Here is a 19,943-nt window from a genome sequence, read left to right as displayed (position 1 = left end):
CCAACACGCACGCGGCCGGGGAGGCTGCTTCCTCCGGCCTCCTCGGAGGCCGCCCGGGGTGGGGGCCCTGCTAGTTTTTCATGGCTTTTCTCCCGGGGCTGCTCGGGGCTGCTGAAGAGCAGCTGGATGCCAGGGACGGGGCGAGGAGTCCGGGAGCAGAAATGGTAACAAAGGGCCCCTTGTTGGGGCTCTGGGAGGGCGGCGGGCGATACCTGTAACTGAGCTCCTTCCTGGGAAGGAGGAAAAAGTTTCCTTGGACCAGAGCGGAGGCCCAGGCAGGTGAGCCATGTCAAGGTGACTAAGGAGGGGGCTCTCTGCGAGCGGTTGGAGGGCCCCCGGATGGTGTGCCAGCTGTCAGCCCGCTTGACAGTTCCGGGACCGGGCGGGGTGCGCGCCTCTGATTGGGGGTGTGTGTGCCTGTGACCAATTACTGGTGCCAAAGCCTAGCGCGGAGTCAGACTGCAAACAACCATACTTTTCTTCGTATCTTCACGTGTTTGAGGAGAGATTGGAGGTGAAGGGGCTGTCACATGGTGAGTTAATGTTAAATGAAGCATGCCTTCCTGCCAGATATGCTAATATCACCTTGCTAAGCGTTTGGGTAAACAGTAATGAGAACAGGTAGTTCCGCAAGGGATTGGGGGGACCTGAAAAAAACCTTCGACTTGGTAAGCAGTGAAGGCTTACCGCGGGTGCTCCTCGAGCTTCTGAAGTGGGACACCCCTCTGGTGCGGTGTAACTTTTTCCCACAAGTGTTCCCCCAACTCAGATTCTTTTCTGATACTCTGAACGCAGAAATGCCCTAAAAAGAATAGAAACATCCCAGGAAAGAAACATGAAAGGAAAAATCGACTTTGTAACCTGTGAAAGAGTGTGCAATTTTCCTGATTTAAGAGCAGAGAAGTCATTTTTTCCCTGGGGCATGACAGACGTTTCCGCAGAAGCAAGTCACAGCATGTTTATTCATCAGAGACCATGCGAGCATTGGCAGTTGTCTAGAGGAAACATGGGAAAGTCTCAAAGCAACATGACTAATAGAAGAGATATTTAGCATAATGCTTACGTAGTGCATGAATTAATTCTTTCATTTTGTTCCAAAGACTTATCTTCTTCCCTTTGCAAGTAGCCGTACTACTGTTGACTTCCATTTCTATTCTTTCACCATTTTTTTCTCTGTTGTTTAGATATTATCATGTATTCGTCCACATATTCTCACATTAGGATCTATGGGTAAAGAAATACATTGATAGAAAGATATTAATAATCATAGCATGAGCCTCTCAATGGAGCTGCAGAGTTATATAAATTGAAGGTGACACATATTTCAGGAATACTGAGATGTAGTAAGGAACCATAAAATAAGATATCATTAAATTGGTGGATTTGAAAATGGATAGGTTAAAGTACTGAAAAAAGAACCCAGCATATGCGCTTACACAAAATATACTTATGGGTGTTCAGAAATCAATTAATACTTTTGAGTAAAATAGATGAGATCGGATGGCTCTGAGATGAAGGAATGGTAAGAATTTTCTAGTGATAAGCATGGGTATAGTTAAGATACTTAAGATTTTACTTTTGAGAATTTAAAGGTTTAATTAATAAGTTCTTTGTTTAGAAGAATATACAAAACTTTTATCTAATTTCTCAAATATGAAGAAAACACTTTCAAGGAATTTTGCCCTCTCCTAATTTAAAGAGCGACATCTGGAATAATGCTTCAATATATCTAAAAGCACCCCACTGTATCATTTTATCTTACATTATTCTATTCAGAAAAGTTATCAGTATCTGAAAAGTATTAACAAAAAATGACTTCTCTATTTTGTCTTCTTTTACTTATCTATCTTGTCCCTTGGCATATCCCAAGTGCCTATTATATGGTATTTATTGAATATTCAGCATTCAGTATTGCTTTTGTTGTTTTCTTAAAAACCCAAGACATTTAAAAGGTTTTAACTGTGAAAAATAATATCCTAGGTATAGGTATTTTGGAAGTGGCAGGGAGCAAGCTCAGTCAATATGTTATAATAAATCATTAGGTTTGAGAAGTAAATTCCTTGCTATAAAACTACTTAAATCATGACTCATTACTCTAATAGCCTACAAGGACTAGTGCTAGTTTAATCCTTAATCTTGTATATTACTGCTTTATAGAATTTCTCTGTAATTTTCCATGCCTTACATTGTTGTAACAGGTCATTTTAAAGAAATTTAATGCAACTCTATATTTTATAAATGACAATCTGAAGCCCAGAGACACTGAGTGACTTTGCAAAAGTCTCCTAGCAAATTAGTGGCAATACCAAGGAAAACAGGACTAGTTGCCTAGTTCATTGCATTAATTGCTATTAATCTTTTTCTAAACACAATATTATACATTTAAAGTTCAAAGAGTCATCTTGGGTACCTTAGCTTTAGAGCTACTAGTGCTTGTGTTTTTTACTTGCCCGTGTAGATATGCTTAAAAATAATAAAATAAACCTCTTTGAAATTTAAATGTCAACATACAGTTGACCTTGCTTTGAGGAACCTTAATGTGTCTTTTTGTTTGTTTGTTTTTTAATACCCGAGAAGTGAGGATATTTTTTCCAATGATTTTAGAGAGAGTGGAATGGAGCGGGTAGAGGGATAAAGAGAGAGGAGCGAGAGAAAAACAATCTATGTGACTGGGACATACCAATTGGTTGCCTCCACAGAAGCCTGGACCAAGGTCAGGGATTGGACCTGCAACCCAGGTAAGTGCCCTTGACCAGAAATTGACCCTCCAGTGCACAGTTGCACAGACTGATGCTCTAACCATTGAGCACCATCAGCCAGGGCAAGGGACCTTAATGTTTTGATTCTGAAACAAATTTTCAAGAATGGTCAGTGAGAAAAAAAAGTGTACTACTTTATAATTTTTCAGCTTTGGACTTAGGGAGTTAATTGAAGGTGGTGGATATAAACATTAAGGAGTGATTTAGCAGCAGCTGCTTTCTTTAGCTTTTATGTGGATACTAGAGGCCTGTTGCATGAAATTCGTTCATGGGGAGGTGGTTTACCCCTCAGCCCAGTCTGCATCCTCTCCAATCTGGGACCCCTTGGCGGATGTCTGACTGCCTGTTTAGGCCCGATCCCCTGGGTTGGGCCTAAACCGGCAGTCGGACATCCCTCTCACAATCCTGGACCACTGGCTCCTAATCACTCACCTGTCTGCCTGCCTGATCGCCCCTCACTGCCTCTGCATGCTGGCCTGGTTGCCCCTAACTGCCCCCCGCTGCCAGCCAGGTTGCCCCCAACTGCCCCCCTCTTCCAGCCTGGTTGCCCTCAACTGCCCCTCCCGCCAGCCTGGTCGCCCCTCACAGCCTTTCCACCGTCCTGGTCGCCCCATGCAGCCTGCTGTGCAGTTGTTTGGTTGTCCCTCACTAACCCCTCCTGCCAGCCTGGTTGCCCCATGCAGCCTGCTTGTTCAGGTTGCCCCTCACTAACACCCCTGCCGGCCTGGTCACCCCACACAGCCTGCTTGTTCAGTCATTTAGTAGTCCCTCACTAACCCCCCTGCCGGCCTGGTCGTAGGCAGCCATCTTGTGAGGGTGTGAGGGTTAATTTGCATGTACCTCTTTATTATATAGGATATTACTGGTTCTAAAATTCACTGATTATGTAAACTGAGTTCTTGGTAGCTAACATTTATTGACTACTTAGAAGTTGAATGCCTTAGCTGAGGTTTCAACATGAGAATTACCTGAGGACCTTTAATACTAATAACCATACTCTCACAATCCTATCTATTCTGATTTTGGCTCGGCTGGGACAAGGGCATGGAGAGGTTTTAAATGCTGCTCAGGTGATTCTAATATGCAACAACATCTGAGGATCTTTGGTGAAGTAGATATCAACAGGCATGATGGAGATGAAGCTATACTAGTTAAAGGGAATGGAGACTGCTGGTTATCATTTTTGGGGAACTCAAGATCACAAATTTCAGCTTTATTTTGCCTTTCAGCTTCAAAATTAAAGCTGCATTTAGGTGCTTTATAGTATTGTTTTTAAAAAATTTGCTACTCTGTTTTGAGGAAGTATATTAACTCCATGTTTCAATTGTGGAAACTGAGGCCCAAATTGCTTAAGATACTCAAGGCCACACAACTCTAAGGGATGAAAGAGTAATAGAAACAATGTCTGATCCCCAAGCTTATGCTCTTCATTACTAGGCCTGTTGTCACCCAGTATTTTTGCTACCATGGATTATACTGAATGGCTAAAGAATATTTGTATTGCCTGGCCAGTGTTGCTTAGTGGTTGAGCGACAACCTATGAACCAGCAGGTGACGATTCAATTCCTGGTCAGAGCACATGCCCAGGTTTCCAGCTTGATCCTCAGTAGGAGGCATGCAGGAGGCAGCCCATCAATGATCCTCTCTTATTATTATTGTTTCTATCTCTCTCTCTTCCTCTCTAAAGTAAATAAAAATAGCCCTAGCCTGTTTGGCTCAGTGCATATTGTAGGCCTGTGGACCAAATGGTCACGGGTTCCATTCTGGTCAAAGGCACATACCTTGGTTGCAAGCTCTCCCCGGCCTGCAGGAGGCAACCAATCAATGTGTTTCTCTCACATCGATGTTTCTCTTTGTCTTTCCCTCTCTCTTCCACTCTCCCTAAAAAAAAAAAAGTCAATGGTAAAATATCTTAGGGTGATGATTAACAAAAATAAAATAAAATAAAATAAAATAAAATAAATAAAAAAATATTTTTAAGAAAGAATATTTTAACGTAAAGTGGTTTTATGAATGCCTTGTCTTAATTTCTTTAAATCATGTTTATATTTTATTATTTAAAAACTCCCAAAAATTCTAATGCAAAAAGAAATCCAGTGCTCAGCATTTAAAAAGAACTTAAATATTTGGCTTATGTCTTCAGAATCATGTTTAACATTTTCGTGTGCTTGGGAATGATTTAATTTAACTCAGTAAATTGACAGTCTTCTTTTCTCATATGACAATCTGTACATATTTTTGCCACAAGGCAACTACTAAAGTCATTTACAGTGTAATTTCAAAAGTAGGATTTTTGATTGGCAAATAAGAAAAGTGAAAATGTTTATTAAGACAATGCTAGACTTTTTCTTTAAAGTCTAATTTCCTCTGAATGTGTTAGAGGGTAATTGAATAACATTATGACCTTACTTTATTATTGAAATGCCAGGTTTATTTATATAATAATAAGTGACAAGCTTCATGTTTTTGAGACTACTGCTTTTATTTAATTAATTAGTCATAACTTGTGAGCCCTTATTTTATGTAAAACATGTTTTTCTAGGTACTAGTAGATTGATTTCTGATATTGAGGGCTATACTAAAATTTTTTGTAAATGCAGAGGGAAAGAAAGGAACATAATATATGTATAGAAACGGTACTTTGATGCTAACTTTAAAACATTATATTTAGAATGTAATAGGCTAAATTGCTGGTCAGCAAACTATAGCCCAGAAAATTGTGTCAAAATGGGTCCTCTATATGTATTTTTTTTCTTTTTTCAAATATTTTTTAAATGTGGTCAAATACATATTACATAAAATTTACTATCTTAACCATTTTTAAATCTACAGTACAGTGGTATTAAGTACAGTCATATTATTGTGAAATCATCACCATCATTTATCTTCATAACTCTTTTCATCTTGTGAAACTAAAACTCTATATCTATTAAACAAAACTCCCATTTTCCTCTTCCCCCAACCCTGGAAATCATCATTCTAACTTTCTGTTACTATGAATTTGACCACGCTAGGTACCTCATATAAATGGAATAAAAAAGATTTTGTCTTTTTTGTGACTGACTTATTTCACTTAGCATTTTGTCCTCAAGATGCATCCATGTTGTTGTATCGTATATCAAAATTTCCTTTCTTGTTAAGGCTGAATAATTATATCCCATTGCATGTACATATCACATTTTTGCTTATCCATTCATCTGTCATTGGGCACTTGGGTTGCTTCCATATTTTGGCTATTATGAATAATGCTGCTGGGAACATGGCTGTACAAATATCTCTTTGAGAACTTGCTTTTAATTATTTTGGGTATATATCCAGAAGTAGAATTCCTGGATCATCTGCTCATTCCATTTTTAATTTTTTGAGGCCCACCATACTGTTTTCCATGTAGCTGTAGCATTTTTATAATCCCAACAACAGTCACAAGGGTTTCAGTTTTTCTACATCCTCGCCAACCCACATCATTATCTGTTTGTTTGTTTTTTGTTTTTGTTTTTTTTATAGTGGCCATCCTAATAAGTGTGAATGTAGTTTTGATTTGCATTTCCCAAATGATTAGTGATGTTGAGCATCATTTCATGCTTTTGTCTATTCATATATCTTCTTTTAAGTAATGTTTATTTAAGTCCTTTGCCTATTAATCTGTTGTTTGCTTTTTTGGTTTTTGAGTTTCAGAAATACTTATATATTCTGGATATTAATCTCTAATCCTCTACCTGTTTTGTAAATAGTTTTATTGGCATTCAGCCATACCTGCTCATTTGCATATTGTGTATGCCAGCTTTTACATTATAATTGAATAGTCTATACAAAGAATATATAGCCTGCAAAGCTAAAAATATTTGTCTTCTGCCCATATACAGAAGAAGTTATTGACTCCCAGGTCTAACTAATGAAATTGGCAAATGAAATAGTGATTATTTAATTTAAAATTTATTTACAGGGGAGACCTCTAAATATTGAACTTAAAATAAATTGGAACAAAATGATTTATAATCTGTTTGTGTAAAGCAATATATATCTTATAGTAAGAGATTTTGCAGAATTATGATTAGTAATTGATACATGTTGTGTGGTGTTTTTTGTAATTGAAAATTTAGGCTTGGCTCCTTGGCAAGCATTGTGGAATTTTAACATTTATAAGATATTGGAATATATTGTAAAGAGAAGATCTAAACTTCTGTGCTAGAGACACTGTCATGAAAAATGACTGATATGTGGTTAAGATGTTTAGAAACAGATGTGCTTAGGAGCTAGACCAAAGGTAGAAGGAGTTCTATATAAATTTTGAGTCCATATTTATTTTATGTATTAAGGCAAATGGTCTTTATAATTTTCAGCAAGTGTTTTTGTTATTGTTAAAGATATATCTTTATCTTTAAGCTTTTAATGTTCTAACATTAGTATGATGGTTGTTGCAAGACTTTTTTTTATTTTTTTAAATTTGCTAATTTTCCCCCCCATCTGTTACAGTAAAAACAAACTCAAAGTATGGGAGAAAGAAGTTTCCCATGACTATTTATAAAGGACCAAATATCTTCGGCTTTGCATACAAACTTCATAGCTGAGGAATGAATTCCTTGGAAAAGGCTCTCAAAGACCGACTAGTTTTTAGAAAATGCTAGAGTGAACTTGGGTTTATTATCATATAGCTTAAGTTCACAATACTGTTTATAAATTTAAATTAGTTAAAATTATTTATTGACTTTATCAGTAGATATAGAATTGAATTGTAGAGTGGTTTGACAAAGAAAGTGCTTTCATTGGGATAGTCAGAGATCAATATTAAGACACCAAAGAAGGCAAAGGCAGGAAAAATCGTTCCAGTTCAACTCAGAAATCTAATAACTTATTACTATTTGAAACTTTTAACACATTTTGAATATTTATAAATATTTACAAAGTTCAGAATTTTCAGGTTTCATAAGCAATACATGAAGTTATTTGAGTTTCCAACACATGTAATGGGCAATATCCTGACTACATCTGTGTCTTTTCATGCTATATAGCTCAGGGATATAACTCAGAGGCAGGCTTCAGGAATTTTATTGCGAAGAAAGCACAGCACACCACAGAATCGGGTCAGTTTCTTAACTGCCTGCTCTCTAGAAAATAATAATAATAATAATGTAGCCCCATTAAGGCTTTCAGGTTTGTGGTGTGAGATGAGGACATGCTAGGTGAATAGGGAGAAGAATTTTCTCTGAATCCCTCATTTGAATTTTTTTAATTCTTGTTCCCGTCCTATTGGGACCACCTGCTCCATTGAAATCAGAGCTTTAGAAATTATATAAACAATTAGTAAAAAAAATATGAGAAATATGTGTTAATAGGACAGAGATTTTTCATTGTAATTGCCTCAGACTTGTAGAAAATTACCTTGGGCAGAATTAAGAGTGAAAATGCCAAAACTTGTAGGACTTGATTTTTGAAAATAATCAAAGAGGTTTGGAGGTAAACCTCTGAAATGAGGTTGGAAAAGATCCTGAGTTATAGTAGTTTGGGTTGAAAATATGGTTATGCCATAAATCAATGATTCTGATTTTCTGTATTTATTAAAATTAAATACACTGTTTCAAACTAACATCTATCCTTCTCAAACTGTTCCAAAACAATTTAAGAGGGGGGAAGACTCCCAGGCTCATTTAATAAGGCCAGCATTATCCTAATTTCAAAACCAGATAAAGACATTAAAAAGAAAGAAAATTATAGGCCAATATCCTTGATGAATATAGATATTAAAATCCTCAGCAAAATATTAGCAAACTGGATCCAGCAATATTAAAAAGCTCATACACCATAATCAAGTGGGATTTATTCTGGGGATGTAAGGTTGGTACAATATCTGCAAATCAATAAATATTATACACCACATAAACAAAATGAAAGATAAAAAACACATGATCATATCAAAAGATGTAGAAAAAGCATTTGATAAAATCCAGCACTATTTTTGATAGAAACTCTCAGCAAAGTGGGAATAGAGGGAATGTCCCTGAATGTAATAAAGGCCATATATGACAGATCCACAGCCAACATCATTCTCAATGGGCAAAAACTAAAAGTGCATGGATGGACCTGGAGACCATTATGCTAAGTGAAATAAACCAGTCAAAGAAAGACAAGTACCATATGATTTCACTTATATGTGGAATCTAATAAACAAAATCAACTGACAAACAGAATAAAACAGACTCAAAGATACAGAGAACAGACCGACAGCTATCAGAGGGTAGGGGGACTGGGTGAGAAAGGTGAAGAAAAGGCGGGATTAAGAAAAAAAAAAAAAGAAGCAAAACTTGGCAGACATAGACAACAGTATGGTGATTACCAGAGGGAAAGGGGTGGTAGCAGGAGGTAGAAGAGGGTAAAGGCGGTGAAATGGTGATGGAAGGAGACTTGACTTGGGGTGGTGAACACACAATACTATCCACAGGTGATGTATTATAGAATTGTTCTCTGGAAATGTATATAATTTTATTAACCAATGCATGCCAATAAATTCGATAAAAATAAATAAATATTTAGTTTTCACTTTATAGCCTGACATTACAGCTTCTATACTTATACCACGTTATATATGTACAAAAGTAGAATTAAGATAGTCAAACCTAAGTGGGACATTTATCACCAGTCGTTGAGAATTTTCATCTCTCTAACCTGCAACACATGCTATTATTTCTGGAGAAATGGAAGTAAGGAAGTATTAGTTGAACCCAAGGGGAGTTGTGTGACAGGAGCCAGCTGCTAACAGTCGTGTATCAGTTCAGATGTGCTGGAAAATCAGGAAATTGAGTTGCTAAATCTGAAAATGGCTACCACCATGCCACTCAGATCTGATGGATATGCCTTAGTTGACTTCATTAAGTCAACAGTAGTCAAGATAATTATACGAGCCATTGAATATATCTTCTCCTTTGTGCTAAAGTGGATGCAAGTTATTTACAAAGTGTCAGAGAGAGGAGCAATCCTTTGTTTCTCTTTTCTTTTATGTCTATGGCCAAGTAGCATGGCTTTAATAGAATGAAAAAGAGACAGGGACACTGTCTTAAGGATGCATCTGTATTTTGTGGTCTGAAGCAGTTCCCATTACTCTCAGGTTTTCATGATGCAGTTATTAGTTGGCAGCAAACTCCTACACAAAGTGTCGAAGGGTCATTTAAATTTTATGTAAGCGTCTTTCCAGATTATGGGAATGGTTTCTTCCCATCGTTTGTTCCTACCTAGTATATCTGTTCACAGAGGACAGCTAGATGCTTTGACTTAAAAAGTTGGGTATATTATACCCAACTGTACATAAACAATTTAATTTTTTTTGTTTTGCATATAAATACAGTAGGTGTATCTCAGTTGGGTATATAACTCTCATTTACTCCCTTTCATTGAACCTTTTGTGATCCATTTATGTTTTTACATTGCTGCTTCATGGGGGGAAAAAAATTTCATAAGTTGTGAAGGGTAGAATTTTTCTGGCATTTTTCCTTCTTTGGTTAGCCAAGTAATATGCTGTGCTAAATGGAAATGTAGAGATAATCAAATTTTTACTTGAGGATGTAGGTGAAAAAAGGAACAAGAAAATGGGCAAAATATATTCAATGAATGGAAAATGAAAAACAGAACTGTCTCTGATGGGGGGAAAGGCGGTGGTGCTAAATGCTAGGCTGTGTTGGCACTAAACTGGCAGTTTGAGGTTTGAAGGCTTTAATTTCTTATGTTCACTTGGTAACTATGGTACCTTTAGTTTGTGAAATACTTCTGTGATCTTAGGTTATTAGAAATCATTTTCTGCCAAAGACCATGTATAACCTTTTCAAAAGTACCAACTTGCTTTTTGGGGGAGGGATTCCATCCAAAATTAAATTGATAATTATGCTAAAAACAATTCTTTACAGTGGTGTTTATAGGTCACATCATTGATTCCTCATTTTTACATAGAAGTGGCACCAAATTCAAAAGAGGAAAATGACCAAATAGTGAGAGCTCTCCCCCAGCCCCTTGGTTCCTGTTACCCAGGTTTTCTCCTCAGAGACAATTGGTGTTACCAGTTCTTACAAATTCTGGGAGGTTTCTTTATACCCATGCTGTCCAAAGGTGATATAATGTGAACTGCAAATGCAATTTACAATTTTCTATGTCCTACATTAAAAAATTCAATCTAAATGATTCAGTGGTTAACGTGATTCAAGTTCTACAGAACAAGGAAGTTGTCTTTAACAAAATATTTACACTGAGTCATATTTGAAATTCAAATTCATTACATAAAATTTAAATTTAAATTCTTAGTCACATTAGCCATATCTCTGTGATGAAGAGTCTTTAGGTGGCTCTTGGCTGGCATATTGAACAGTGCATCTCCTTAAACTCAGGAGCAAATGACTGTTATATGTGTATTGCTTTTTCCTCTTTTACACACAATTAGTTCTGCTTTGTACTTTGCAGTTTTCCTTAACAATATAGCTTGATAATTATTCCCTTTCATTACATAAAGGGCTTTATTTTTCCCTTAGCTGTGCATTTTCTTTGTAGGGATGAACCATGATTTATAAAACCAGCTCCCAGTTGATGGATTCTTGGATTCATATGTTTCCCCTTCCCCACCTTTGCTCTTGCTAAGTGGTCATTTTAGCACCTTTTATGCAGTTTACAATCTACTCTGCTTATGATCTTTCTTGGTATGTTTAATTAAATTAACTAGATGGTGAACCCCTAAAAAGCAGGGGCTATATTCTTGACTACTTCTGTGTATATTGGTGGGCTTAATTTAATTTGTTGCACATACCTAGATACGTAATGATCAGTTATTGGATAGGTATTTGAATTTGTGTGAACCTGAGCAAGAGGTCAGTGTTGAGGATGGAGACCTACAAAATACTTGTCCACTGGAGTGGTTGAAGCTCAGTTATGCATAGTATTGAACTGAGTATTTTCCATTTATTTTTGCAGCCATTATACAATTAATTTGTAAGCCACCACCAAATGCACCATTAAAAGGGTTGTAGTAAATATCTCAGCACTCTATTACAAAATTTCATTCTTGGGTTGAGATTCTCTTTTAGCATTATTCCCTGCAGTGCTTTTTGTAAAAGAAATTTGCATTTCATTAGTAGTTCTGATTAATGTCATTTTCATCTAAAACTTAGAGAAAATAAAGTATTTCCCCATCATGGGCAGAATTGTTTAACAGGACATAAGTTCTATATTACTACTTACAGCCTAAATATTCCTATTTTAATAATGACAGCAGAGTAACATATATAGGATACGTTATAAGCTTTGAGAATGAAGCAATTATTCATTAACTTGTGCATAAGAATTCTCATTTGTGTCAACACCCTAAAATCTAAATTATAAAGAGTCATTTTGATCCTTCCATTGGTATAAGAAATTAGCATTTTGATGTGAACATAATGGCTGAAAAATAAGACCAAATAATAAAGGGTATTTTTTCCAAGTTCATGAAAGAAAAGATTGAGAATTTAGAAGTAATGTTAATGGAAGAGATTTAATTGTCCAATAAGCATTTTTAAAAAATCAGTATGTGTATTCCTTCTCTCCAAATTTTTTTGGGGAAGTTACACTTCAAAATGGGTACAAAATTGTAAATATGATACTAATAAAACATTTGTCTATTTTTTCCCCCCTAAGAATGTTTTTGGCAACAAGTTAGGATTTTTACATTGTCCCAAAATTCTAAGCTAGAATTCATCAGAAAAACAAACAAAGAGGGTCATTTGATGTATGGGCAGGTGACAGAGCATTCCAGCAAGCACTCTAAGCCAGCCCAACCCTCTCCATTTAACTCTGCTGTCCACCTTAGGTGAACCAGTACCCTTGGCTCTCGGGCATTTAGCAGCATTGGCTTTGGTTTCAAATAAAACTGGTCCAGCCAGAAGTCAGAACAGCACTCATCGGGCAGCTGGTGCAGAATGGATTTAGAGACAGAAAACCTGCTCTGCCCTTCGCTGGCTTAGGCACTTTCTTTCCCTCTGCGTTTCCTCTGTGGTGGAAGATGATGATTATACAGAATGAAGGTGTGGAAGTGACAACAGCACATACCAGGCGTTCAGTTTATGTTGGTTAAATTTTAAATATTATCTACTTTGTTAGAAAACAGCCTTTTGTAATGCTGGCATCATTGTTATATTAATTGGAAACCAAGGAGTGAGGGAACAGGCCCTGTTCTCATTTCTCTCCTCGGAAGTGGAAGGTGGGGTTAGTTTTCCTCATTAGTCCCTTGTGAAAGTCCCCGTGCCAGGTGCAGAGAAGTTGTTCTTGGAATGCTGAATACAAAATGGGTGCTAATCTTCATGAAAATCACATTTCTTTTTAGAGGAGAAAAATGCCCCCCTCTGAGATTGGGAATATGCTACCAAGGTGATTGTAATTCTGACTGTTTCCTCACTTCACCTTTGTGGGAATTGCCTTATCTTTTAACATTTTGCCTTTCTTCCATGTACAATGAGAGTAACTCTAACTGTATTTCTTTGATTTTGTTAGGACTGATATTCATTGATTGAAATTTTTCAATTGTAATGTCATACGCAAGAACATCATTATTCAAAAGAAGGAATGGGAATTTGAGACACTATTCTTATCTTAGGCTATTATATATTGAAGAGAACTTTTAAAAATACCATATAGATTAAAATCAGATCTTCTGCCCCGGCTGGGTGGCTCCTACACCAAAAGGTTGTGGGTTGTGGGTTTGATTCCTGGTCAGGACACATACCTAAGTTTTGGGTTTGATTCCCAGTTGGGGGCGTGTTTCTCCCTTCCTCTCTCTCTCTAACATCAATAAAAATATATCCTTGGGTGAGGATTAAAAATAAACCAGATCTTCCACCTCCCGTAAATAAGAAATTGAGGTATTGTATTTTACCATAAATGCTGTAGAATTAAGTGGCGATGTAGAAACTAATTTCTGTATTTTTGTTGTTGTTGTTAATCCTCACTCGAGAATATTTTAGAGAGTGGAAGGGAGGGGGAGAAACAAAGAAAGAGAAACATTGATGTGAGAGAGACACATCAATTGATTGCCTCCCTCATGCAACCTGACCAGGGCCCACACTCTATCTACCCATTGAGCCAAAATGGTTGGAGCCCTAATTTTTGTTATTGATAAGGGAAGAGGAAACTGTAACTCCTGACTCTATCATTAAGGGGAGGCGAGTGGGCAGCATTTGTCTTAGGTTGTGTAAGACTGTAACTCTTTGTCTGGTGGCAGCATGATGGCATTGTCTGAAAATTAATTGTACCCACCCATAACTAAAAGCCTTTATTAGAGCGATACAGTTAAATAATTTTATTTACTTATGTTTTCCTGGATTCAGTTTTTTGTAATATAGGAATATTGTCAATATTCTTGTGCTGTATGTTTTGGTGTAAAAACAGAAAGACTAATTCAAAATATCTTAACATAATTAAGATCTACTTTATAAATATATATATATATTAGAGGCCCGTGCACAAACTCATGCACGGGTGGGGTCTGGCTGGCCCACCCTGGTGGGGGCCGATCAGGCCAGGCTGGTGGGGATGGGGAGGGGCCATGGGCGGTTGGCCAGCCAGCCCCACCCCCGATCAGGATGGAGGGGACCAATCAGGGGCAGGGTTGGCCAGGGGGAGGGGCCACAGGAGGTTGGGCGGGGCTGATGGGTTCCCTAATTGGTCTGGTTGGCTGGTGCAGTGCGCATTATAGCAACTGGTTGTTCTGGTCGTTCTGTTGTTCCAGTCACTTGGCTTTTATATATATAGATATATATTGATTTCAGAGAGGAAGGGAGAGGGAGAAAAGGATAAAAACATCAGTGATGAGAGAGAATCATTGATTGGTTGCCTCCTGCACCCCCGCCACTGGGGATCAAGCTTGCAACCCAGGCATATGCCCTTGGCTGGAATCGAACCTGGGACCCTTCAGTCTACAGGCCGATGCTCTACCTGCTGAGCCAAACCAGCTAGGGCAAGATCTACTTTTTCTTAATAGTATAATGAAAAATGTCTCAGAATGATACACCTGTATACAGACAATGCCCTTGTAATATATATATTTTTTAAGCTTTGGGGTGTTTTCAGTAAATTTACTTTTAAATAATGTGTTTTACCAGATAGTATGTAAAATGATATGAGCCTTAATTGCTTCAGAGGTTGAATAAATATTTGAAAATTCATCAAATTTCCCCAAATTAAAAGGATCTGGGTCACAGTAATTTAAGAGCAATGGGTGGTGGCTTGCTTGTGTGACTGGTCATAAAACCAGTGAGCATTTATTGAATACTGACTGTTCACCAGGTACTGTGTTAAATGTGTGACCCAAGCTACCGCATTTAATAGTGAACAGCCACTCTATTAAGTAGGTGTAGTGGTTATCCAGATTGTTCAGAAGAGGAAACGGAGGCTTAGAGCATAACTTGTCCAGGGTCACGTGGCCAAGCAGTGACAGATCTGAGAATAGGACCCAGATGTCATTTGAAATCTATTTGCTTTGACCACTTTGCATCCTGCTCACCTTTCTCCCCACCCTCCCAGATCTGACAGGTGTAGCAAAGCCAGTATAATAGTAAATAATATGAGAGACATTACATAGGACTAAACATTATTCTTGCTGTTTCTATTTAAATTTTTCTAATTACAAAATTGATATGCCTATCACAAAATATTTAAAAGCAATAGGAATTATAAAGAGAAATAATCATTTTCTAGGCTATCTGGGGATAACAATTGTTGACATGATTTGCATTTTACCATTTACTAAAGTGTGTTCTGAATAAGATACAAAGTAACATATTTTCTGTAAAAATGACTTCCATGGTCAAGTAATTTTGGGGAAAGTCTGGGTTAAACAAAAATTAAGCTCTTTTCTTCTTTTAAGGTCTTCTCAGGGATTTTAATATGCTAATATGCATTTTGGACCTCCAAAATGGACATATGGAAAGTAACATTTTCCCAAATTCATTTATCTGAACAGTTCTAAAACCAATATTCTTTCAGGTATAGCTTAGGTAATACGTGGATTGAATATATCCCTTTGGATGTTTAAATAAGCATTTAGATTTTTAACTACGTATACTATTTTTATGATCCCTTTCTCCAGGATTACATTATAGGCTATTTCAGCTATTTAAAACTTATTTAAAAATGCTTTATGAAATAGTTGTATAACAAACCATATGTGTATTTGTATTTTTTTTTTTACTTGTCACTTGGTGGTTAAACATTTGGACTGTTTCCAATAAAAACATTAACCATAATAGAGTGTGAGTTTTAAGTTTAGGTGAATGTGATTCCAGAATTGAAAGACTGCAACCTCTGCAGGGGTGAGGAAACCAGCTCCAGGGTTTGTTACAGCCAGAAACTGTGAAAGCCATTACCAGTTTCAGAGAAATCTGTGTGGGATGGCTCCCTGACTTGCCATCAGCGAGAGACATGCCAAAGAAAAGGACTTTCTTAGGGGGAAATAGTAATCAGCTGTTGGAACGAGCTGAGAAGTTAGGTGTTGGTGTGTGTAATTACCTGCTGGTTTGGAAGTATATGTTTCTTCAACTGCAGCCTGTGCGGTCCCCAGGCCAGGCTCGGTCTCCTCGCTGACGCAATGGGAAGGCCTGGACCCACGGGATTTGTGATTATTAATCTTTGCTGTGATCAAGGAGAGTAGGAGCACTGGGCACCTCAGGCTCTGTTGAGGGGTGGAGAAACTGGGCTTGTGGACGGGTCTGGATTTGAGAAGGAGGAGTTTTAAACATGGATTAGTTGGGAAGGTTGGGTTTGAAGTTACTTAATAGAAAACCCATTGTAATAACAAGAAGAACAAGAAATCTTCCTGAAAGAATCAACGGTTCATTGATTTTCTTTTTTTTTTTTTTCATTCAATAGATACTTATTGAAAGATAACTATGGGTCGGGTACTGGGCTGGACACTGGCAACTAATTGTATTGAAAATATTACCATACAGTACACGGAAATTATATTCATGGAATAAAATCACTCTGGCTGGAATGAAAACATGACTCAATCTTATTAAAAATACATATCTTTGAACAACATCCAAGGCAGTGTAAACAATACTCTCTCTGTTTTAAAATAAGGACAGTCCAAATCTCTGAAATGCCAATTACTATGCAGTTTCAAATACTTTTTTTCTTGTCTTGGTTAACATTATGTCTGGTTCCTTGGATGTCTTAATGTACCTTTTCAGAATGTTTATAAGACTATAGAACGTGTAAATGTATATATGCTCTCTCCTTATCCCTGTCAAACTTTTCCTTGGGATTAGTTCTTCTCATTGGACTATGGGAAGTTGTTAGTGATGGCTTTTTTTAGCCGTAACAAAGTATCAAAACTGTCTTTCTCAGCCTGAGAGTATTTATGGCAAAACTGGAGAATGCTGCCCTCACTGGGGCAGTGGTTTGCAAGGCCTGGTGAGTTGCCAAAGGGAAAATTCCTACAGGGAATATCCAACCGCCCAGGAGGTTTGAGAGTCATTGCTATGGCAGCAAGAGGTGGTTGGCCCTGACTTCTTTCTTTGGTGCCCGGGGCTCCCAGGACTCCAGCTCCACAGGCACAGGGCAGAGCTGCCAGTTTGACATCGGGCAACAGTGGTGGTTATTCTTCATGTGACCAGGCTCTAGCAGTCACCTTTATTGTCTTAAACTTGTGACCTATCTATGAGAAGTGACAATTAAGACACACTGGGAATAGACTACGGGACATAGGCTTGTCATTTCAGGGAGACTGAGTGTTGAATTTTGGCTCAGTCATTGAACAGTTAGAAAATTTGGACAAATTATTTAAGTTGTGTACATCTGTTTATTTCTGTCCCCCACCCTCACCTCCCTGAAAATAAAGATACCCATTTCATAGGCTCATGGCTAGGATTAATTAGAAGTATTTATATGTAAAACCATGACATATTGATGAAGTAATAAAACTCATTGACTGTGATTTTAATTTCACCATTAAATGTCTGTAGCTAATTTATTAAAGTTTTTTTTTTTAACATGAGCCATATAAAAAATTCACAAGATGGTTTAAAACGCCCACTCTCTGTTTCTATTTAGTAAATTAGTAGTTGACATTTGGTTAAGGATCATTGTTTCCCAAATCTAAGTACTGTTTGATAACTCATTAGTTCATAGAATGTGGTTTACTGTAAGCAGGTTGCCTGGCCTTTTACAATCATTAGAAAGGCTCTACCTGGTAAGATGTGGAGATAATGAGCACACAATGTGTATATTGTCAACCTTTATACCTTTTCCTCTAGGAAAGAAAATAACCAACTAACCAAACATGTTCTTTCACTGACTTTACTGGTGGCAGTGGTTCCTAATGAAAAGACCGTATCTTTGAGACTATGGGACAGCCCCCTCATGTATACGAAGACTGGATTTTTATTTTATACCTTCCCTATCCACAGCTCGGGTACATCCCACTTTCAGGAAACTGCAGTAGCAGAATGCAGACTGAGGACCTCTCACTACGTGGTCTCCTGCTTTCCACCTCTGTAAACTTTAAATAGTCCCTTTGCATTAAAAATACTATGTAAGATGAGAACCACTTACAAATCCTTGTTGATAATGCACGTCTTGAAAGTGTTTCGGTTGAGCAGGTATGCATTTCCTTTCTGAATCCTTGATGAGGTTAGTTCTTTTGACAGCACAACTTCTCTTGGGGATGGAGCATGAGGGGACATCTGCAGGAAGGTGCTCTTTCTCATGGAGCTTGTTGGTACCACCTTCATGTCATGCCAGATTCATTTCCACATGGATACTCATCCAGTTAAAAATTGTCAGGGTCATTTCTGAAAGGAAGGCAAATTATTACTTTGGTTATAAGGCAAACAGCTGCATTATTATTTTCTCATTAAGGTATCACACCTAAGTTATAAACTATTGAAAATTGGTGAGAACCAATTTATCAAGGTCATGGATAAAGAAGGTCCAGTCATGAAGAAGGTAGCCCACTATAGTGTGTTCACATTTCAAACTGGTGTGTTTTTCTGATAAGTGCAAGTGTTGTCATTGACTAGCTGTTATTTGAATGATACGAACACATCACAAATTGTGATTTCAGAGAAGTGGCAATTTTAAAGATTGGGCAAGCATCATTGAGTTTCCTGACAGTAAAATAACACATCTTGTTCTTTGCATTAAACTGCTCTGAATAGAGAAAGAGGTTTATGAAGTTAAAAAAAGATAAATCAAGGCAAAGCAAGCTGTTCTTTGTCCCCACCCAGCCCCCTCTGAAATAACTAAACAAAAACATTTAAAAATCTTCCATTTTTTAAAGTCAAGGATGTACTCTATTTTTATTTTATCTTTTTGGTTTTTGTGTTTTGGTGTTTTGTTTTTTTTTGTCTTCAAGGATGCACTTTTAATGAGACTCAGCGAAAACCTGGCCTCTGGATAATAAACCGGAGAAACATATCAAGTTTCTAAACAATTGTTTCCTTCTCTACTTAACATTCACTTTGTGTTTGACACTTTGGCACATTGCCTGACCTTGCTGAACCTTCATTGCATTTTTCAGTTTGATTTGAAAAACAACAACCACTTTCTACATTGTCAAACCCTGATGGTTTTTTAGTTGATAAGGGAAAATGATTATGATTACTTTAAGTTTATATTTTTTAAATTATTCATGATGTTTCAGAAAACTCTTAAAATGTTTAGTTTTCATTCTCGCTTCACTTAAAAATTCACTTCATGCTCTTTATGTTTCTAGATTCATCTTTATCTTATTGATTTTGTAAAATACTCTTAATATGTACTTTGCTCTTAATATGTAAAACCTAGGTTTTTATGCCTCATGTTCTAAATATTTCCCCAAGTTTGTCATTTTTAGAATTTTAGTTTCATGTTATTTTAGGGACAATTTCGTGTGTTTTCCTTTGTATTGCTTTAAAATGCAAGTACATTTTATGTCTTTGAAATATTCCCTATCTTAAATTTATGATAGATTCAATATTTGACAGAAACAAACTGAAGTTGGTTCTTTTGTAGTATGAGATAGGATCTCAATTTTTTAAAAACATAATTGCCGCACATTATTGAACAGTTAATCTTTTCCTGAAGTTTTGAAATGCCACCTTTATTACATAACTAGTAGCCCTGCGCACAAATCCATGCGGCAGTAGGTCGCTGCGGCCCTCCTGTAGCTCTCCGCCTGCTGCCCCGCTTTCCTGTGGCCCC

The 19,943-nt window shown here is 37.2% G+C and overlaps 1 protein-coding gene and 1 long non-coding RNA gene across 2 annotated transcripts in view; one reads left to right on the top strand and one right to left on the bottom strand.

Annotated features, from left to right (window-relative positions):
* The window catches only part of LOC106724930, a 3,545-nt gene extending 3,014 nt beyond the window's left edge, over positions 1–531 (bottom strand). The window contains exon 1 of the long non-coding RNA XR_001360757.1: positions 213–531. This is a non-coding gene — a long non-coding RNA (uncharacterized LOC106724930). The remainder of the gene's footprint in view (positions 1–212) is intronic.
* COBLL1 (cordon-bleu WH2 repeat protein-like 1) overlaps positions 112–19,943 on the top strand; it is a 147,846-nt gene continuing 128,014 nt past the window's right edge. The window contains exon 1 of the mRNA XM_014534148.1: positions 112–164. Coding sequence (XP_014389634.1) covers positions 127–164 — 38 coding nt within the window. The 5' untranslated portion in view covers positions 112–126. The remainder of the gene's footprint in view (positions 165–19,943) is intronic.

This window comes from Myotis brandtii, unplaced genomic scaffold, assembly GCF_000412655.1.
Source record: "Myotis brandtii unplaced genomic scaffold, ASM41265v1 scaffold125, whole genome shotgun sequence".
NCBI lineage: Eukaryota > Metazoa > Chordata > Mammalia > Chiroptera > Vespertilionidae > Myotis > Myotis brandtii.
This window is presented reverse-complemented; position numbering and strand designations above follow the sequence as displayed.